The sequence below is a fragment of the Entelurus aequoreus genome, linkage group LG10, assembly GCF_033978785.1.
Source record: "Entelurus aequoreus isolate RoL-2023_Sb linkage group LG10, RoL_Eaeq_v1.1, whole genome shotgun sequence".
Lineage (NCBI taxonomy): Eukaryota > Metazoa > Chordata > Actinopteri > Syngnathiformes > Syngnathidae > Entelurus > Entelurus aequoreus.
Genome location: NC_084740.1, coordinates 66,641,466 through 66,667,342, shown reverse-complemented (window position 1 = coordinate 66,667,342; position 25,877 = coordinate 66,641,466). Strand labels below are relative to the sequence as shown.

Here is a 25,877-nt window from a genome sequence, read left to right as displayed (position 1 = left end):
TTACATCATGGGCACTATGTTGCACCACTGGTATTGCATCATGTTGTACCACAAGTAATACATTGACACCATGTTGCACCACTGGTATTGCATCATGTTGTACCACAAGTAATACATTGACACCATGTTGCACCACACGTGTAACATGGATGTCATGTTGCACCATTCATGTTGCATCATGGAAACATGTTGCACCATCCACATGGCATCATGGAAGCCATGTTGCACCATCCACATTCCATCGTGGAAGCCATGTTGCACCATCCACATTCCATCATGGAAGCCATGTTGCACCATCCACATTCCATCATGGAAGCCATGTTGCACCATCCACATTCCATCATGGAAGCCATGTTGCACCATCCACATTCCATCATGGAAGCCATGTTGCACCATCCACATTCCATCATGGAAGCCATGTTCCTCACCCAAACAAATTACAATACAAAGATTTTCAGTGTATCAAAGAATATGATTTTCTCAAATGTAAAACCTTGGTTCATGTCATGAATGAATGAATGAATTTAGACTTAGAACCTTTTTCTAAATATGCTGAGTCAGTCAAGACATAACATGTGATTATCACCTGTGCAAAAAAGCTGTTTATAAAATAAAATAATATTATAAAACTTAGTGGAAGTTTCATTAGTTTGAGTACATTTACACACCTGGTAAACAAAGATGAGTCATGTTTGAAGTAAACCAAACATTTGGACACTTAACATTTCTGATATTGTGTATTAGACATGTGCAACTCATGAACGAGTCGTGTTTTTATTACTGAATCAGGACTTGCGATCACTCGTTCACTTACTCACCCAGGAAAGGAGTTAACTAAGATCATCAATGTTGAGCATTTGCACAGCAATTGAAGACTTCTTCCACTAGATGGCAGCACACTAGATGACGTGTAGAGACCAAGATGGATCAAACAGAAAGTGGAAAACTAAACAGACTCAATAACTCCACGCTAAAGTTCGGGTGAATTGACCAAACTGAAACATTAGAAAAAGAATGCCATTGTAAGTTAATAATACTAACAGTCACTCATAAATGTGTGAGCATATTAGCTAATGCTAACGACGCTAGCTTCATTACAAATAAGCATGGAAACACTCCTACAGACATCACACATGGGACGGTTTAGTAAGTAAGAATTGTTTTAGTTATATTGTAAAGCTAACAAACGTTGCTTAGACGGATCTACTTCCAGTTCAAGGCATTTTAACAGGAAGTACATTTTCAACCCGCAACACCTGCAGTGGGCGAACTGCTCCAAAAGATGGCGCAATGGCACAAACACACCTATTTAGTGTCTCTGCTTGTGTTTAATAAAAAAAAAAACTATTGAACACAAAACATGGCCATAAATTAGCTGCACCGTTTTATAAGCCGCATGGTCCAAAGCGTGGGGAAAAAGTAGCGGCTTATAGTCCGGAATTTACTGTAAATTTTTTTGCCGTCACTTAGTGGCCACAGTAATTCATGGTGTTAACCTCATGACGCAGCAAGTTGAATAACGCGGATACGTTTGTTACTGGATACTTTCTAATACGCTTCTGCCTTGTATATGTGTAAGTAATATGCAACTATAATCGTTTGATACCTGTTTATGTTGAAAAATGTGCTGTTTTACACCGCAATATTGTTCCATTATTACTAGGGACTTTTTGCCGATATCCGATATTGTCCAACCCTTTATTTACAGATACCGATATCAACCGATACCGATATATACAGTCGTGGAATTAACACATTATTATGCCTAATTTGGACAACCAGGTATGGTGAAGATAAGGTCCTTTTTTTTAAAAATTCATAAAATAAGATAGATAAATTAAAAACATTTTCTTGAATAAAAAAGAAAGTAAAACAATATAAAAACAGTTACATAGAAACTAGTAATTAATGAAAATGAGTAAAATTAACTGTTAAAGGTTAGTATTATTAGTGGACCAGCAGCACGCACAATCATGTGTGCTTACGGACTGTATCCCTTGCAGACTGTATTGATATATATTGATATATAATGTAGGAACCAGAATATTAATAACAGAAAGAAACAACCCTTTTGTGTGAATGAGTGTGAATGGGGGAGGGAGGTTTTTTAGGTTGGTGCACTAATTGTAAGTATCTTGTGTTTTTTATGTTGATTTAATTTTTTTTTTTAAAACGATACCGATAATTTAAAAAACGATACCGATAATTTCCGATATTACATTTTAAAGCATCTCTGATTATTACTACATAGCTTGTGTGCTATCATGTGCTTAGCTGTTGTGTAGCCGCTAGCTCCTAGTAGCCTATAGAAGAAAAGACCAAGCTTGCGTGCCTATTGGAGGACATTAGGATGTTAACAGCTTCGTAAACACACACGATATCACTGGTGTGTATAAAATGATATCACATTAACTGAAGGCAGGAAGTAAAAACAAGGCGGCCATCTTGCAAGTGAAAGTTTATTAGCATTCTAATTAGGCGTGCTAGCATGCTGGTCAGGATTTTGTTGCATTACTTTATGGGAAGGGTGACAGGCTGATGGGCTTTTATTGTGAAAAGGTGGGGGGATTTTAATGGAAGGTGGAGTCACTATTGGGATTCTTTTTATCCACCAAAGCAGCGTAAAAAGAAGACATGACAAGAAATCAGCATTATAAATAATGATAAATGGGTTGTACTTGTATAGCGCTTTTCTACCTTCAAGGTACTCAAAGCACTTTGACACTATTTCCACATTTACCCATTCACACACTGATGGAGGGAGCTGCCATGCAAGGCGCTAACCAGCAGCCATCAGAGGCAAAGGGTGAAGTGTCTTGCCCAAGGACACAACGGACGTGACTAGGAAGGTAGAAGGTGGGAATTGAACCCCAGTAACCAGCAACACTCCGATTGCTGGCACAACCACTCTACCAACTTCGATGATTATTATTATTCATATTCCTTGACAAACTGTGTCAAATATATATTTTATTTGAAACACGCTCCTGCATTGTAATATTTACATCTAGACTAGTAATTAGAAAACATGTATTTTATATCCCTTTAGAAACTACAAGGTCTAGGACGCTAACGCTAACAGATTAGCTTACTAGGATCATAGACATCTTATAAGTAGACGCAAGCATTGTGACGCGAGAAATTGGGCCGCCATCTTGAAGTGGTGATGAGGAGCCGGCGAGCAGCCTAAACTGACAGTTGACAGGTAGAAAACAAAGATGGTGTTCAGCGTTTTCCTGCTCAAATGAGCGCACTGTTGAAAATAGGAATCGGGGGATTACTTTTCACAAGTAAGATTTAACATTAACGTACGATTGGTTGTATTTTGTGAAAATACCACAGCGTTGAGAAGGAGCAAAGATCTTCAATAGTACTGAAATCGTAGCCGCGAGCAAACAAGAGTATGACCATAATAGAATTGCTTGTCAATGAAATTAATTACATTTAAAAGTGTCATACTTGAATAATAAAGTTGAAATAAATGATGAAGATAAATATTGTAAAGCCAGATTGGTGGTTTTAGCTGATATAAAGACTTTCAGGTGTTTACATATGTTTAAGTATTTGGCAGACGCTTTTATCCAAAGCGACATACATAAAAACAATATAAAACAATCACTGTAAACATGATCATTTAAGGGAGGAATGTAATACAAAATATCAATACAAAATGTCAAGACAGAATAAACTCTGCTGCTGCAGCAACATAGATACAGTCTATGAGATATACAGATATCTAATGTATTCCTACATTGTTTATGTAGGATATACGCATGTATGTATAACCTAATCATATTGTTTCTTCAACTTAAAAATAGCTGACCGTTTTTTTCCCCCTTCTCTGGGATTATATTCCCAGTTTTGATCTCAGACGTCTGGTCACTCATACCATATAAGAATATTCTATTACTGTTAAGCAAACTATGAATAATAAAACAGGTGTCCTTTATCATAGCTACACATATGACAAAAAAACGCGTGAAAATCAGTGGTATTCAGTGAGGTAAGATGAATTAAATGCGCTGACAGTTCATTGCTCCTGCCAAATTAATTGCACTGAGTGGAGCGGATCACCACTCCAAGATGGCGGCCCCGCGTCTCGTCAGCGCCAGTAGCGCTCGATGCTGTGTTTACTTATAAGATGTCTATGCCTAGGATGCTTACGCTAACAAATTAGCTCGCCAGTACCTAGGATGCTAATGCTAAGGGATTAGCTCAAGATGCTAATGCTAACAGATTAACTCGCCAGTACCTAGGATGCTAAAGCTAACAGATTAGCTAAAGATGCTAATGCTAACAGAATAACTCGCCAATACCTAGGATGCTAAAGCTAACAAATTAGCTCACCAGTTCCTAGGATGATAAAGCTAACAAATTAGCTCACCAGTACCTAGGATGTTAATACTAACAGATTATTTTGCCAGTACTTAGGGTGCTAATGCTAACAGATTAACTCAAGATGCTAACATTAAAAGATTAACTCGCCAGTACCTGGGATGCTAAAGCCAACAAATTAGCTCGCCAGTACCTAAGACGCTAATGCTAACAGATTAGTTCAAGATGCTGATGCTAAAAGGTTAGCTTGCCAGTACCTAGGATGCTAAAGCTAACAAATTAGCTCGCCAGTACCTAGGATGCTAATGCTAACAGATTAGCTCAAAATGCTAATGCTAACAGATGAACTTGCCAGTACCTGGGATGCTAAAGCTAACAAATTAGCTCACCAGTACCTAGGATGTTAATGCTAACAGATTAATTTGCCAGTACTTAGGGTGCTAATGCTAACAGATTAACTCAAGATGCTAACGCTAAAAGATTAGCTCACCAGTACCTAGGATGCTAATGCTAACAGATTAGCTCAAAATGCTGATGCTAAAAGGTTAGCTCGCCAGTACCTAGGATGCTAATGCTAACAGATTAGCTCACCAGTTCCTAGGATGCTAAAGCTAACAAATTAGCTCACCAGTACCTAGGATGTTAATGCTAACAGATTAATTTGCCAGTACTTAGGGTGCTAATGCTAACAGATTAACTCAAGATGCTAACGTTAAAAGATTAACTCGCCAGTACCTGGGATGCTAAAGCTAACAAATTAGCTCGCCAGTACCTAAGACGCTAATGCTAACAGATTAGTTCAAGATGCTGATGCTAAAAGGTTAGCTTGCCAGTACCTAGGATGCTAAAGCTAACAAATTAGCTCGCCAGTACCTAGGATGCTAATGCTAACAGATTAGCTCAAAATGCTAATGCTAACAGATGAACTTGCCAGTACCTGGGATGCTAATGCTAACAAATTAGCTCACCAGTACCTAGGATGTTAATGCTAACAGATTAATTTGCCAGTACTTAGGGTGCTAATGCTAACAGATTAACTCAAGATGCTAACGCTAAAAGATTAGCTCACCAGTACCTAGGATGCTAATGCTAACAGATTAGCTCAAAATGCTGACGCTAAAAGGTTAGCTCGCCAGTACCTAGGATGCTAATGCTAACAGATTAGCTCACCAGTACGTTGACCCACTGCTGCTCAGTGAAGATGTAAAGAGCCTTCTTGTCAGTACGTAGAACCATGGTGTTCTCCTTCTGCAGCTTCCTCAAAGCTTCTTCTCCGTCTGCGATGAAAATCTACAAAGACGGGAAGATCTGATCAGGCGAGAACGAGGAGCGACATCAAAGCGCCTTCTCTACCTTCTGGACCCGATGTGGCCTGGGTTGTTGGCGGGGGTGTGGCGAGCAGCCGCATGATGAGGATGGAGGTCCTGGACTTCCTGCTTCTCCCTGTAGACCTTCTAGAAGGAACACTGCAACACAGGCTAAGCTGCGTTAGGTTCCCGGCTCAAAGTGCAGAATTAGGCTCACCTTGTCCAGGAAGTCCGGGTTGTCCCGTCAAACCAGGCGCTCCAACTGCTCCAAGGTGACCCAACGGTCCGGAAGGTCCACCAAGTCCTTTCAAACCCTGAAACAAATATCTTCTAAGTGTTGGTGGGGAAACATTTTGGTGTCAGGCAAGAACTTAGTCAGCCACCTTAGTTCCTCTCAGACCAGGCTCTCCTCTGGGACCCTGGACACCTTCAACACCTGGACCTCCACGCAGGCCTGGGTCACCCTGAAACACACACACACACACACACACACACACACACACACACACACACACACACACACACACACACACACACACACACACACACACACACACACACACACACACACACACACACACACACACACACACACACACACACACACACACACACACACACACACACACACACACACACACACACACACACACACACACACAGAGAGAGAGTAAGTGGACCCATTGAACACAAACTACTGTATTCTAATAGAAGTACTACAATATATACTGTATATAACATTAATACTACTACACTTATCCAACTATTAATACTACTACACCTACTGTATAATGACTTTAAATACTACACCTTTATAACTATACCTAATACCTATAATACTACAACACCAATGACACCATACCTACGAATACACCTACATAACTAATGTGTATAACTATACTTACTAAGTTACTAGTACACCTACGTACCTAGAACTTAACCTAGTATACCTACTGAATATAACTATATGAACCAGTACACTTATTATACTTACTAATAGACCTATACTACTAGTAGACCTACAATATATAACTATACCCACTAGTACACCTAAATAACTATACCAACTAGTACACCTATTATACTTACTAATATACCTATACTAGTAGATCTACAATATACAACTATACCAACTAGTAAACCTAAATAACTATACCAACTAGTACACCTATTATACTTACTAATAGACCTATACTACTATTAGACCTACAATATACAACTATACACACTGGTACATCTAAATAACTATACCAACTAGTACACGTATTATACTTACTAATATACCTATACTACTAGTAGACCTACAATTTATAACTATATCAACTAGTACATCTAAATAACTATACCAACTACTACACCTATTATACTTACTAATATACATATACTACTAGTCGACCTACGATATATATAACTATACCCACTAGTACACCTAAATAACTATACCAACTAGTACACCTATTATACTTACTAATATACATATACTACTAGTCAACCTACGATATATATAACTATACCCACTAGTACACCTAAATAACTATAACAACTAGAACACCTATTATACTTATTACTAATATACCTATACTACTAGTAGACCTACAATATACAACTATACCAACTAGTACACCTAAATAACTATACCAACTAGTACACTTATTATACTTACTAATAGACCTATACTACTAGTAGACCTACAATATATACAGTAACTATACCCACTAGTACACCTAAATAACTATACCAACTAGTACACCTATTATACTTACTAATATACCTATACTACTAGTAGACCAACAATATACAACTATACCAACAAGTACACCTAAATAACTATACCAACTAGTACACCTATTATACTTACTAATATACCTATACTACTAGTAGAGCTACAATATACAACTATACCAACACGTACACCTAAATAACTATACCAACTAGTACACTTATTATACTTACTAATAGACCTATACTACTAGTAGAGCTACAATATACAACTATACCAACAAGTACACCTAAATAACTATACCAACTAGTACACTTATTATACTTACTAATATACCTATACTACTAGTAGACCTACAATATATAACTATAGCCACTAGTACACCTAAATAACTATACCAACTAGTACACCAATTATACTTACTAATAGACCTATACTACTAGTAGACCTACAATATACAACTATACCCACTAGTACACCTAAATAACTATACCAACAAGTACACTTATTATACTTACTAATATACCTATACTACTAGTAGACCTACAATTTATAACTATACCAACTAGTACACCTATTATACTTACTAATATACCTATACTTCTAGTCGACCTACGATATATATAACTATACCAACTAGTACACCTAAATAATTATACCAACTAGTACACCTATTAGACTTACTAATATACATATACTACTAGTCGACCTACGATATATATAACTATACCCACTAGTACACCTAAATAATTATAACAACTAGAACACCTATTATACTTATTACTAATATACCTATACTACTAGTAGATCTACAATATACAACTATACCAACTAGTAAACCTAAATAACTATACCAACTAGTACACCTATTATACTTACTAATAGACCTATACTACTAGTAGACCTACAATATATACAGTAACTATACCCACTAGTACACCTAAATAACTATACCAACTAGTACACCTATTATACTTACTAATATACCTATACTACTAGTAGACCTACAATATACAACTATACCAACTAGTACACCTAAATAACTATACCAACTAGTACACTTATTATACTTACTAATAGACCTATACTACTAGTAGACCTACAATATATACAGTAACTATACCCACTAGTACACCTAAATAATTATACCAACTAGTACACCTATTATACTTACTAATATACCTATACTACTAGTAGACCTACAATATACAACTATACCAACTAGTACACCTAAATAACTATACCAACTAGTACACTTATTATACTTACTAATAGACCTATACTACTAGTAGACCTACAATATATACAGTAACTATAGCCACTAGTACACCTAAATAACTATACCAACTAGTACACCTATTATACTTACTAATAGACCTACACTACTAGTAGACCTACAATATACAACTATACCCACTAGTACACCTAAATAACTATACCAACAAGTACACTTATTATACTTACTAATATACCTATACTACTAGTAGACCTACAATTTATAACTATACCAACTAGTACACCTAAATAACTATACCAACTAGTACACCTATTATACTTACTAATATACCTATACTACTAGTCGACCTACGATATATATAACTATACCAACTAGTACACCTAAATAATTATACCAACTAGTACACCTATTATACTTACTAATATACATATACTACTAGTCTACCTACGATATATATAATTATACCCACTAGTACACCTAAATAATTATAACAACTAGAACACCTATTATACTTATTACTAATATACCTATACTACTAGTAGACCTACAATATACAACTATACCAACTAGTACACCTAAATAACTATACCAACTAGTACACTTATTATACTTACTACTAGACCTATACAACTAGTAGACCTACAATATATACAGTAACTATAGCCACTAGTACACCTAAATAACTATACCAACTAGTACACCTATTATACTTACTAATATACCTATACTACTAGTAGAGCTACAATATACAACTATACCAACAAGTACACCTAAATAACTATACCAACTAGTACACCTATTATACTTAATATACCTATACTACTAGTAGACCTACAATATACAACTATACCAACAAGTACACCTAAATAACTATACCAACTAGTACACTTATAATACTTACTAATAGACCTATACTACTAGTAGACCTACAATATATAACTATACCCACTAGTACACCTAAATAACTATACCAACTAGTACACCAATTGTACTTACTAATATACCTATACTACTAGTAAACCTACGATATACATATATAACTATACCCACTAGTACACCTAAATAACTATACCAACTAGAACACCTATTATACTTACTAATAGACCCATACTTCTAGTAGACCTACAATATATAACTATACCAACTAGTACTCCTATACCAGCTAGTACATCTATATAACTATACCAACTAGTGCACCTATGTAATATCAACTATAGTACACCTATACCTACTACTACACCCAACTAACTACAAGTATACATATTAGTACACCCACATACTGTAACTATACCTTCCCACACACCTTTATAACAGTACAGTACCTACTGGTACACCTACAGTATATAACTTCACATTTCCACTTCAAACAATATCTACTACATCTATAAAAGTATTCATATTACACCTTTAAAGTATTCCTACTACACCTATAGCTATAAAACTATTCTCACTAGACATATTCATACTACAACTATATAACTATTCCTACTACACTTATGAAGTATTCCTATTACACCTATAGCTATAAAAGTATTCTCACTAGACATATTCATACTACAACTATATAACTATTCCTACTACACTTATGAAGTATTCCTATTACAACTATAGCTATAAAAGTATTCTTACTACATCTATATAACTATTCCTACTACACCTATAGCTATGAAACTATTCTTACTACATCTATATAACTATTCCTACTACACCTATAGCTATGAAACTATTCTTACTACATCTATATAACTATTCCTACTACACCTATAGCTATAAAACTATTCTTACTACACCTATTCATACTACAACTACATAATTATTCATACTACACCTATAGCTATAAAAGTATTCCTACTACATCTAAAAAGCTATTCCTACTACACCTGTATGTACTACACCTATATCTACACAACTACTCCTACTACATCTATATGTACTACACCTATATCTAAAAAAAACTAATCCTACTACACATCTAAAAAAAAAATCCTACTTCACATATATCTAAAAAACTATTCCTACTACACTTATATGTACTAGTGTAGTACAGTACATATAGGTGTAGTAGGAATAGTTTTGTGGATATAGGTGTAGTAGAAAAAGATTTTTAGGTGTAGTAGGAAGAGATTTTTAGATACAAGTGTAGTAGTAAGCAATTTTTAGATATGTGTAGTACATATAGGTGTAGTAAGAAGTTTTTTTTTTTAGATATATGTAGTAATTACACATTTCTAAAAAAACTATTCTTACTACACCTATATGTAATACACAAATCTAAAAAAAACTTTTCCTACTACATCAATATGTACTACACCTATATCTAAAAAAACTAATCCTGCTACACCTATAAAACTATTCCTACACCTAAAAAACTCTTCCTACTATATCTAAAACACTATTCTATTTTATGCGGTCCTCTCCAAGGTTTCTCATAGTCATTCACATCGACACCTATACAACTATTCCTACTACACCTATATGTACTACAGCTATATCTAAAAACTCTTCCTATTACACCTATATGTACTACCCCTACATTATATCTAAAAAAAACCCTCTTCCTACTACACCAATATGTACTACACCTGTAAAACTCTTCCTACTACACCAATATGTACTACACCTGTAAAAATCTTCCTACTACACCAATATGTACTACACTTGTAAAACTCTTCCTACTACACCAATATGTACTACACTTGTAAGACTATTCCTACTACACCTATATGTACTACATCGATATCTACAAAACGACTCCTACTACACCTGTATGTACTACACCTATATCTACAAAACTATTCCTTCTACACCTATATGTACAAAACTATTCCTACTACACGTATATCTAAAAAAAAAATTCCTACTAAACCTATATCTAAAAAAATATTCCTACTACACCTATATCTTTAAAAACTCTTCCTACTACACCTATAAAACTCTTCCCTCTACGCCTACACCGATGAAACTCCTCCTACTACACCTATATGTACTACATCTGTATCTAAAAAAACTCTTCCTAGTACACCTATACGTACTACACCTATATCTAAAAGAACTATTTCTACTACATCTATATGTACTACACCTATATCTAAAAAAACTCTTTCTACTACATCTATATAAAAAAAAAACTCTTCCAACTACACCTACACAACTCCTACTACATCTATAAAATTCTTCCTACTACACCTATATGTACTACACCTATATCTAAAAAAGCTACTACATCTATATTTACTACATCTATATAAAAAACCCTCTTCCAACTATACAACTCCTACTACACCTATAAAATTCTTCCTACTACACTTATATGTACTACACCTATATCTAAAAAAACCTATTTCTACTACATCTATATGTACTACACCTATATCTAAAAAAAACCTATTTCTATTACATCTATATGTACTACACCTAAATCTAAAAAAAACTTTCTACTACATCTATATGTACTACACCTATATCTAAAAAAACTATTTCTACTACATCTATATATACTACACCTATATCTAAAAAAAACTATTTCTACTACATCTATATGTACTACACCTATATCTAAAAAAAAACCTCTTCCTACTACATCTATATGTACTACACCTACGTATATCTAAAAAAACTATTTCTATTATATCTATATCTACTACACCTATATCTGCTACACCTATATCTAAAAAAACTTTCTACTATATCTATATGTACTACAGCTATATAAAAAAACTCTTCCAACTACACCTACACATCCTCCTACTACACCTATAAAATTCTTCCTACTACACTTACCTGTATATGTACTACACCTATATCTAAAAAAACTCTTTCTACTACATCTATATGTACTACACCTATATCTAAAAAAAAACCTATTTCTACTACATCTATATGTACTACACCTATATCTAAAAAAAACTATTTCTACTACATCTATATGTACTACACCTATATCTAAAAAAAAACCTCTTCCTACTACATCTATATGTACTACACCTATATCTAAAAAAACTATTTCTACTACATCTATATATACTACACCTATATCTAAAAAAAAGTCTTTCTACTACATCTATATGTACTACACCTATATCTAAAAAAACTATTTCTACTACATCTATATATACTACACCTATATCTAAAAAAAACAATTTCTACTACATCTATATGTACTACACCTATATCTAAAAAAAACCCTCTTCCTACTACATCTATATGTACTACACCTACGTATATCTAAAAAAACGATTTCTATTATATCTATATCTACTACACCTATATCTAAAAAAACTTTCTACTATATCTATAACTACTACACTACAACAAAACCTACCCTCCACTACACCTACACACCTCCTACTACACCTAAAAAATCTCCTACTACACTACCATCTATATTACTAACACCAACCTAAAAAACCTAAATAACAACCTTACTACACACAACCCACATAAACCAACTACACACAACTACAAAACACACACCCTAAAAAACCCACAACTACAATTAACTACACCTATATCTAACAAAAAACCTATTCTACAACATCAATATGTACTACACACAATATCTAAAAAAAACACAAACTTCTACACAACTATATACACACCTAATCTAAAAAAAAAAACTCTTCTACTACATCATATTACAACACCATATCAAAACAACTCAACTACAAACATCTATATTACTACACCTAAACTACAAAAAAAAACCATTCTACTACATCAAAATGTACTACACAAAATCTAACAAAACTCTTCTACTACATCTATATGTACTACACCTATATCTAAAAAAAACTCAACTACATCATATACTACACCTATCAAAAAACACCTCCTACTACTACATCTATATTACAACACCTACGTAAATCTAAAAAAAAACTATTCTATTATATCTATATCTACTACACCTATATCTAAAAAAAACTTTCTACTATATCTATATGTACTACAGCTATATAAAAAAACCTCTTCCAACTACACCTACACATCCTCCTACTACACCTATAAAATTCTTCCTACTACACTTACCTGTATATGTACTACACCTATATCTAAAAAAACCTATTTCTACTACATCTATATGTACTACACCTATATCTAAAAAAAAAAATCTTTCTACTACATCTATATGTACTACACCTATATCTAAAAAAAACTCTTTCTACTACATCTATATGTACTACACCTATATCTAAAAAAAAACCTATTTCTACTACATCTATATGTACTACACCTATATCTAAAAAAAAAAACTCTTTCTACTACATCTATATGTACTACACCTATATCTAAAAAAACCTCTTTCTACTACATCTATATGTACTACACCTATATCTAAAAAAAACTCTTTCTACTACATCTATATGTACTACACCTATATCTAAAAAAAACCTATTTCTACTACATCTATATGTACTACACCTAAATCTAACAAAAACTCTTTCTACTACATCTATATGTACTACACCTATATCTAAAAAAAACTATTTCTACTACATCTATATATACTACACCTATATCTAAAAAAACCCTCTTCCTACTACATCTATATGTACTACACCTACGTATATCTAAAAAAACTATTTCTATTATATCTATATCTACTACACCTATATCTAAAAAAACGTTCTACTATATCTATATGTACTACACCTATATAAAAAAAACCTCTTCCAACTACACCTACACATCCTCCTACTACACCTATAAAATTATTCCTACTACACTTACCTGTATATGTACTACACCTATATGTAAAAAAACCTATTTCTACTACATCTATATGTACTACACCTATATCTAAAAAAAACTCTTTCTACTACATCTATATGTACTACACCTATATCTAAAAAAAACTTTCTACTACATCTATATGTACTACACCTAAATCTAACAAAAACTCTTTCTACTACATCTATATGTACTACACCTATATCTAAAAAAAACTATTTCCACTACATCTATATATACTACACCTATATCTAAAAAAAACTATTTCTACTACATCTATATGTACTACACCTACATCTAAAAAAAAACTCTTCCTACTACATCTATATGTACTACACCTACGTATATCTAAAAAAACTATTTCTATTATATCTATATCTACTACACCTATATCTAAAAAAACTTTCTACTATATCTATATGTACTACAGCTATATAAAAAAAACCTCTTCCAACTACACCTACACATCCTCCTACTACACCTATAAAATTCTTCCTACTACACTTACCTGTATATGTACTACACCTATATCTAAAAAAACCTATTTCTACTACATCTATATGTACTACACCTATATCTAAAAAAAACCTATTTCTACTACATCTATATGTACTACACCTATATCTAAAAAAAAAAACTCTTTCTACTACATCTATATGTACTACACCTATATCTAAAAAAAACTCTTTCTACTACATCTATATGTACTACACCTAAATCTAACAAAAACTCTTTCTACTACATCTATATGTACTACACCTATATCTAAAAAAACTAATTCTACTACATCTATATATACTACACCTATATCTAAAAAAAACTTTCTACTACATCTATATATACTACACCTATATCTAAAAAAAAACCTCTTCCTACTACATCTATATGTACTACACCTACGTATATCTAAAAAAAATATTTCTATTATATCTATATCTACTACACCTATATCTAAAAAAACTTTCTACTATATCTATATGTACTACAGCTATATAAAAAAAACCTCTTCCAACTACACCTACACATCCTCCTACTACACCTATAAAATTATTCCTACTACACCTATATCTAAAAAAAACCCTCCTCCTACTCCACCTAGTAAACTCCTCCTACTCCACCTCTGAAACTCCTCCTGTTCCACCTATGAAACTACTCCTGTTCCACCTATGAAACTACTCCTGTTCCACCTATGAAACTCTTTCTACTCCACCTATGAAACTCCTCCTACTCCACCTGAGCTAGCGTACTCACCTTATGTCCAGGCGTGCCAGGGACACCTGGATGAGCCTGTAAGGACACACAAGTAGTTTCATTGAGTAACAAAAAGGGTTCTAGGGTTGAGCTCTGAGGAACACCACAGGTTCCAGCAAAGATCTTTGATGGCCAACTGATGGTTTAGAAACAAAGAGCATCTTGTCCTTACAGGATCTCCTGAGGGTCCTGGGTCTCCTTTGAGGCCCTGGCCTCCCTGAAAGAACATCAACACATAAATGTTTATAAAAAATACAAACACATAATTAGATTTACATAGCGCTTTTCTTGACACTCAAAGTGCTTAAAAATAATACAAACACATAAATGTTTATAAATAATACACACCAAGATACGCACTTACACGCAAACCTGCTGGTCCTTTATTGCCCTGCCAATATAAACACAATATTGTAAAATGTAAAAACTTCACCATTTACAACAAATCTTTGTGAATAAAACCACGACTGACTTGACAAAAACATCATCCAGTCATGTGACTACATTCAACAGTCATGTGACTACCTTCAACAGTCATGTGACTACCTTCAACAGTCATGTGACTACCTTCAACAGTCATGTGACTACCTTCAACACGCACGCTGATCCTGGTGCACCTTCAAGACCTCGCCAGCCTCGGAAGCCTTTCTCTCCCTGAACACAAATGATTCTAATAATTATAACATCAACTTATTATTTGTATTATTCTAATGATTACATCAACTTACTTTCTCTCTAAATTAGAACAATTACCATATTTACGACAACAACTAAGATAATTACTACACCAACTTATTATTTTTCTTATTGTAATAATTACAACATAAACTTACTTTCTCGAAACAAAAATAATTACAATAATTAAAACATTTATCTTCTCTGTCTCAACAAAAATAATGACTATAAATACAATAACTATAATATTTATAACAAACTTGTTATTTTTCTTCCCCACAAGAACAATATTTACAATATATTTCATTATAAATGATACACAAAATGATCTTCTCTCCGTCAAAAAATTACAATAATAATTATAATAACAAGAAAAACATCTCTCCAGCCACAAAAATAATTACAACACAAAAAAATTACAAAATCATAATAATTACAACACGAAAAATTAATTACAACACAAAAAATTTACAAAAATCAGAATAATTGCAACACAATAAAATTTACCAAAATCGTAACACAAAAACTGACAAAAGTCATAATTATAAGGCAAAAAATTGACAAAAATTATATTTACAACACAAAAAATTGAAAAAAACTATAATAGCAACACAAAAAATTTACTAAAATAATAATTCCAACATAAAAAAAGGACAAAAATCATAATTACAGCGCAAAAATGTACAAAGATCATAATTACAACGCAAAAATCATAATTACAACAAACATTTTCACACAAATCATAATAATTACAACACAAACATTTTTACAAAAATCATAACACAAAAACTGACAAAAATCATAATTACAACGCAAAAAATGTACAACTATAATTACAACGCAAAAAAATGACAAACATAATTACAATGCAAAAAATTACAAACATTTACCAAACAAAAAATTGACAACTATAATAATAACACAAAAAATTGACAAAAATAATAATTACAACATAAAAAAATTTAAAAATCATAATTACAGCGCAAAAAATTGACAAAAATCACAATAATTACAACACACAAAATTGACAAAAATTATAATTACAATGCAAAAATCATAATTACAACACAAAAAATGTGTCAAAAATCATAATTACAACATAAAAATGACAAAAATCATAATTACAGCGCACAAAATTTACACAAATCATAATCACAACACAAAAAATGTACACAAATCATAATAATTACAACACAAACATAGTATCTTCTCTCTCAGAACAAAATAATTCTAATATTATAGAATTATATAATACCTTGTGACCAGGTTTTCCTATTGCTCCTGATAGTCCTTTCTCTCCTTGGGGACCCATCACACCTGATTCCCCCTGAAACACACACAATACTTGACACACAACACCTGGACTTCTCCTGTGCATGTGTGTGCATGTGTGTGTGTGCGGGTCCTTACCTTAGATCCTTGGGGTCCTCTACATCCCTTTAAAAAAAAAAATCAGAATAACGAAAAATATATTCACAATAACAATATTAATAAATATTATTATTAATAATAATAAAAGCGTATAACTGTTGCTAAGCTAATGTTCTCTATTTGAGGTTTGATCCTCACATAAGATTTATGGAACATAAATTGTATGGCTGTACATTTATTATACTATTTATTGTATAATAAAATTCAACAACAATAACAAAATACTTCACGAAAGGTTATTTTATAATAAAGTATATTTTAAGTTAAAAAAAATGAAATATTTAAATGAATGGTATTTGTATTTATTTTATTTTTAATAAGATGACAACTTAATGTTCATTACACACGTAACACACACACACACACACACACAACTCTACTACAAAAGATGATGTAACATCAACCATGTGTTTCCCATATTAATATTACATAAACATCACTCAAGTCTAACCATTTTATATCAGTGGTTCTATAACTTTTTTGGCTCTCCAAGTACCACCATAATGACATCCCTAAAATACAGTAGTGTAGTAGACCTAAGTATTCATTAAGTACCACCATAATGACATCCCTAAAATACAGTAGTGTAGTAGACCTAAGTATTCATTAAGTACCACCATAATGACAACATTAAAATACAGTAGTGTAGTAGACCTAAGTATTCATTAAGTACCACCATAATGACAACATTAAAATACAGTAGTGTAGTAGGTCTAAGTATTCACTAAAACAAGACAGAGGTTTAACACGTATATTCAATGTTGGAAATAAAACACTGTACTTTAATCAAGTGATTTTTTTTGATGCACCACTAGTACACGCACCTGTCTGACAACCCCTATAATACAATTTACAGTACAACATGCATGTGTCCTTGTATAATTTTACATGATATATAATTTAAAGTAAATCATGCTACAATACATTTGACAATATTGTAATAATGTTTTGTTATCTTGTCAAATTATTTATTTCAAATGATTTGAAGAGTTCTGACCCACCTTCTCCCCTTGAGGTCCAGTGATGAATTCTGTTATATCAACCTGATCAAACATCAATAATATTCATCAATATGATTATATCAACCTGATCAAACATCAACAATATTCAATATGATTATATGAACCTGATCAAACTTCAATAATATTCATCAATGTGATTATATCAACCTGATCAAACATCAATATGATTATACCAACCTGATCAAACATCAATAATATTCATCAATGTGATTATATCAACCTGATCAAACTTCAATAATATTCATCAATATGATTATATCAACCTGATCAAACATCAATAATATTCAATATGATTAAATTAACCTGATCAAACTTCAATAATATTCATCAATGTGATTATGTCAACCTGATCAAACATCAATAATATTCATCAATGTGATTATATCAACCTGATCAAACTTCAATAATATTCATCAATATGATTATATCAACCTGATCAAACATCAATAATATTCATCAATGTGATTATATCAACCTGATCAAACTTCAATAATATTCATCAATATGATTATATCAACCTGATCAAACATCAATAATATTCATCAATGTGATTATATCAACCTGATCAAACTTCAATAATATTCATCAATATGATTATATCAACCTGATCAAACATCAATAATATTCAATATGATTATATGAACCTGATCAAACTTCAATAATATTCATCAATGTGATTATATCAACCTGATCAAACATCAATATGATTATATCAACCTGATCAAACATCAATAATATTCAATATGATTATATGAACCTGATCAAACTTCAATAATATTCATCAATGTGATTATATCAACCTGGTCAAACATCAATAATATTCATCAATGTGATTATATCAACCTGATCAAACTTCCATAATATTCATCAATGTGATTATATCAACCTGATCAAACTTCCATAATATTCATCAATATGATTATATCAACCTGCTCAAACATCAATAATATTCATCAATATGATTATATCAACCTGCTCAAACATCAATAATATTCATCAATATGATTATATCAACCTGCTCAAACATCAATAATATTCATCAATATGATTATATCAACCTGATCAAACATCAATAATATTCATCAATATGATTATATCAACCTGCTCAAACATCAATAATATTCATCAATATGATTATGTCAACCTGATCAAACATCAATAATATGATTCAATGATTATCAGATCAATAACATGTACAGGAGGTACACCTGCACCAGGTCATGTATTTGCTGTATGGACTTGACACAAGGTGGTGCAGGTGTACATATATATTGAATGTTGTCATGGTTACCGTCACTTCCTGTCTGTGCTGCAGGGGAGGAAACAATGGCGGAGGAAGAGGAGGAAAGAAAAGAGGACATCTTTCTTCTTCTCTCAAAGCCACAAGTCCTGCAAGGAAAAATGACTCTTAAAGATGGCCGACATTATTGATTACTAATATTGTTGATCATGTGACTTAGTCGGTTGATCACCAACACATATTTACTACTTGTTGATCATGTGACTTAGTTGATCACAATACTTTTTACTACATATTAATCATGTGACTTAGTTGGTTGATCACCAATACATTATTCCTACTTGTTGATCATGTGACTTAGTTGATCAAAATACTTTTTACTACATATTAATCATGTGACTTAGTTGGTTGATCACCAATACATTACTACTTGTTGATCATGTGACTTAGTTGATCACAATACTTTTTACTACATATTAATCATGTGACTTAGTTGGTTGATCACCAATACATTATTCCTACTTGTTGATCATGTGACTTAGTTGATCAAAATACTTTTTACTACATATTAATCATGTGACTTAGTTGGTTGATCACCAATACATTAGTCCTACTTGTTGATCATGTGACTTAGTTGATCAAAATACTTTTTACTACATATTAATCATGTGACTTAGTTGGTTGATCACCAATACATTACTACTTGTTGATCATGTGACTTAGTTGGTTGATCACCAATACATTATTACTACTTGTTGATCATGTGACTTAGTCGGATGATCACCAATACATTACTACTTGTTGATCATGTGACTTAGTTGGTTGATCACCAATACATTACTTGTTGATCATGTGACTTAGCTGGTTGATCACCAATACATTATTACTACTTGTTGATCATGTGACTTAGTTGGTTGATCACCAATACATTATTACTACTTGTTGATCATGTGACTTAGTTGGTTGATCACCAATACATTATTACTACTTGTTGATCATGTGACTTAGTCGGATGATCACCAATACATTACTACTTGTTGATCATGTGACTTAGTTGATCACAATTATTTTTACTACATTTTGATCATGTGATTTAGTTGATCACCAATACATTTTTACTACTTGTTTATTATGTGACTTAGTTGATCAGTTATTTTTACTACATATTGATCATGTGATTTAGTTGATCACCAATAAATTTTTACTACTTGATTATGTGACTTAGTTGATCAGTTATTTTTACTACATATTGATCATGTGATTTAGTTGATCGCAAACACATATTTACTACTTGTTGATCATGTGACTTAGTTGATCACAATGCTTTTTACTACGTATTAATCATGTGACTTAATTGGTTGATCACCAATACATTATTACTACTTGTTGATCATGTGACTTAGTTGATCACCATTTTATTTACTACATATTGATCATGTGATTTAGTTGATCACCAATAAATTGTTGCTACTTTTTGATTATGTGACTTAGTTGATCACAATACTTTTTACTACATATTGATCATGTGACTTAGTTGATCACCAAATTTATTTTACTATATGTTGATCATGTGACTTAGTTGATCACAATACTTTTTACTACATATTGATCATGTGACTTAGTTGATCACCAAATTTATTTGACTACATATTGATCATGTGACTTAGTTGATCACAATACTTTTTACTACATATTGATCATGTAACTTAGTTGATCACAAAACTTTTTACTACTTATTGATCATGTGACTTACTTAATCAATAAATGTTTACTGCATATTGATCATGTGACTTATTTGATCACAATACTTTTTACTACATATTGATCATGTGACTTATTTGATCACAATACTTTTTACTACATATTGATCATGTGACTTAGTTGATCAATACATCGAACTACATGTGTGTATCAATCAAGTGAATTGCAGAGTTGATCACAATACTTTGTACTACTTATTGATCATGTGATTTACTTAGTTGATCACAATACTTTTTACTACATATTGATCATGTGACTTAGTTGGTTGATCAATACATTGAACTATATGTCATTAATCAAGTGACTTGCAGAGTTGATCACAATACTTTGTACTACTTACTGATCATGTGACTTAGTTGATCAAGACATTTTCACTACATATTTATCATGTGACTTAGTTGATCACAAAACGTTTAACTACTTATTGATCATGTGACTTACTTAGTTGATCAATACATTTTTGCTGCATATTGATCATGTGACTTACTTAGTTGATCACCAAGATATTTTTACTACATATTGATCATGTGACTTAGTTGATCAACCAAGACATTTTCACTACATATTTATCATGTGACTTAGTTGATCACAAAACTTTTAACTACTTATTGATCATGTGACTTACTTAGTTGATCAATACATTTTTACTGCATATTGATCATGTGACTTAGTTGTTCACAATACTTTTTACTACCTATTGATCATGTGACTTACTTAGTTGATCACCAAGATATTTTTACTACATATTGATCATGTGACTTACTTAGTTGATCACCAAGATATTTTTACTACATATTGATCATGTGACTTAGTTGATCACCAAGACATTTTCACTACATATTTATCATGTGACTTAGTTGATCGCAATACTTTTTACTACTTATTATGTGACTTACTTAGTTGATCACCAAGACATTTTCACTATATATCAATCATGTGACATAGTTGATCACCAATACATTTTTACTACATATTGATCAGGTGACTTAGTTGGTTGATTAATACATTGAACTACATGTCATTGATCAAGTGACTTGCAGTTGATCACAATACACTTTCACTACTTATTGATCAATACATTCTACTATACTACTTATTGATCGCACAAATGACTAAATTCATCACCAATACATTTCACTAGATAAATTCAACATGTGAGTTAATTGATCAATACATTTGGGTGACATATTGATCATGTGACTTTATTGATAGTAATTCCGTTTTACTGATCATGTAACTTAAGTCGGTCATCAATACATTTTAGTAGTTAGTATTTATGTATGTTAATTTATCGATACATTTTACTCCATATTGGTCATATGACTTAATTGATAGTAGGATTGGGCCGGTAATACGATATCAATATGAAATGCGTTTGATAAAATATTCGAAATATACTGTATTTGTGTTTTTTGGTCAGAAGAAACAATAAATTATGAAGCAAGATTCGTTTTATGGAGTCATTCGCGGTTTAGGAGACCAGGAAACAGGAAGGTGTCACTGAGCAATGGAAGGGACAAGCTATCAGCCAATCGGTTAACAGTATTCACCGAGCAATGGGAGGTACACGCTAACCGCCAATCACGTAACAGTATCAACTCCACCCTTACTGCTGTTCGGCTCCCGCCTCCCAGTCGTGGAGCTCAGGGTGTCACACCCTTCACTCTACCTGACAGCGGGTCTGCTATTGTCGTAAAAATTTGGTCGCTTTATTCTCATTTCTTCAGGACACATTCGCCAGTCGCCACTCAGCCAACACACTGCCATTCTTAAAGGAACACACACACACACATCTCTCATAACTAGTGGGGTTTTTGCCGTCTTTTTGTCTCGCTGTGGATTCTCTGCATGGAGCGAGAAGAGAAATGAAAACCTTCACAGGTCAATTCAATAACAGAAACTTGTATTTGGTTTTATTGGCTTTAATGCAGACTGTGGCAACATGCGGACACTTGTCTGTTTAATCAGTGTAGTCTTCAACAGCAGATACACTACTGCCATCTAGTGGTTTAAATCTGCAACTACCTTCAAGTCTATCTCCCTGGTTGCCAGACACTGATGAATAGCACGCTTAAACAAGTCATAAAAAGTATCAATAATTATCGATCAATATAGAAAGCGTATATCGTGATATAGTTTTCGGTCGTATCGCCCAGCCCTCGTTGATAGTAATTCAGTCCACTACATATTATTGATCGTGGATCTTACGTCGGCCATCAATACATTTTAGTACTTAGTATTCATGGGAGTTAACTGATCGATACATTTCACTGCATATTGGTCATATGACTTAATTGATCAATACATTTAGGTGACACATTGATCAAGTTGGTCAATATATTTTAGTTCATATGGCTAATGTGACTTATTTGATTAATACATTATATTATTGATCATGTGAATGTATGACATTGATGGCGGGACTTAAGTTGATCACCGTTTACTACAAATTATTGATCATGTAACTCAAGTTGGTTATTAGTACTTACAAATAATGTGAGTTAACTGACCGAAACATTTAATTATTGCATATTGGTCATGTGACTTAACTGATCAAGACACTTCTCTGCATATCAATCATTTAACAATTGATCACATTTGGGTGACATATTGATCAAGCGACTTAAGTTGGTCAATAGATTTTACCACATATTGATCATGCGCCTTAGACGATTACCAATACATTTAAGTATATATTATTGATCAATACCTTTCACAACATTGATAATGCGCCTTAGTTGATTACCAATACATTTAAGTACATATTATTGATCATGTGATTTAGTTGATCAATACATTTCACGACATTGATCATGTGACTTAGTTGATTACATTGAAGTATATATTATTGATCATGGGACTTTGCTGATCGATACATTTCACGACATTATTGATCATGCGCCTTAGTTGATTACCAATACATTTAAGTACATATTATTGATCATGTGACTCAGTTCATCATCAATACATTTCACGACATTGATCATGTGACTTAGTTGATTACATTGAAGTATATAATATTGATCATGGGACTTTGCTGATCGATACATTTCACGACATTATTGATCATGCGCCTTAGATTACGGATTACACATTTAAGTATATATTATTGATCATGCAAACTAGTTGATAAATACTTTTCCCGACAATAGTGATCATGTGCCTTACTTGGATGATTAGCAATACATGCAGGTATATACTATTGATCTTGTGACTTAGCTGATGAAGGCATTTTACATTATTGATGTGCCTTAGTTGATTACCAGTACATTTAAGTACATATTGATCATGTGACTTAGTTGATTACCAATACATTTAAGTATATATTATTGAGCATGTGCATTTAGCTGATCAGTACATTTAACGATATTGATCATGTGACTTACTTAGTTCATCACCAATACATTTAAGTATTATTGATCATGTGACTTGGCTGATCAGTACATTTCACGCTATTATTGATCATGTGCCTGACTCAGTTGAGTACCAACACATGCAAGTATATACTATTGATTGATCACATGACTTGAGTGGCATATTGATCATGTAACTTGGCCAATCAGTACATTTCACAATATTATTGATCATGTGCCTGACTCAGTTGAGTACCAACACATGTAAGTATATACTATTGATTGATGACGAGACTTGAGTGGCATATTGATCATGTGACTTACTGCTGCTGGAGGATGGATGGACTGCCAGGAGCGTCAAGACGTGTCCCAGAAGAAGCTGAAGCGACATCCAACACTTTATGATCATCATCCCTCGAGTCGTCTTTGGAAGATCCTCTCCTGACGCGTCCTGGCTCCTAGTTGTGTGGGAATGCAGCACAGCATTTGGCAACCACTTTTTCTGCAGACATAAACACATCTTCACTTCTGCATGGGGGGAGGTAGGGGAGAGACACTTAAGAGGATGAAGGCGCACAAACATTCCATCGAGTGGTGCTTCTTCTCCTTATAGACAATCACATCAAGTCAATTCATCTGTTCCAGGGTCAAACTGTGGCCCAGGCAGTGTTTCAAGTCAAATTTAGCAAGTGAAAAAATACGAGGTATGACACAGGTCAAGTAAAACTAGTCCTTGTAGTAAACAGGAAGTTGTTTGCAGAACATTACTGTCAACTAGTGAACTTTCAAAGCTCAATGCCCAGCTCTATGGTTAT

The 25,877-nt window shown here is 32.8% G+C and overlaps 1 protein-coding gene across 1 annotated transcript; it reads right to left on the bottom strand.

The window, feature by feature from the left end:
• On the bottom strand, positions 1-25,871 carry LOC133659195 (acetylcholinesterase collagenic tail peptide-like). Its single transcript, XM_062061931.1, has 13 exons — positions 25,387-25,871; positions 20,000-20,097; positions 18,688-18,729; positions 17,511-17,582; positions 16,169-16,234; positions 15,945-15,971; positions 15,753-15,797; positions 15,581-15,616; positions 6,026-6,106; positions 5,860-5,956; positions 5,689-5,801; positions 5,506-5,625; positions 1-423 (listed from the first exon to the last, which is right to left on the bottom strand). The coding sequence occupies exons 1-13, from the start codon at positions 25,643-25,645 to the stop codon at positions 1-3; spliced, it is 1,479 nt and encodes a 492-aa protein (XP_061917915.1). The 5' UTR covers positions 25,646-25,871.
• Between the last annotated feature and the right edge of the window lie 6 nt (positions 25,872-25,877).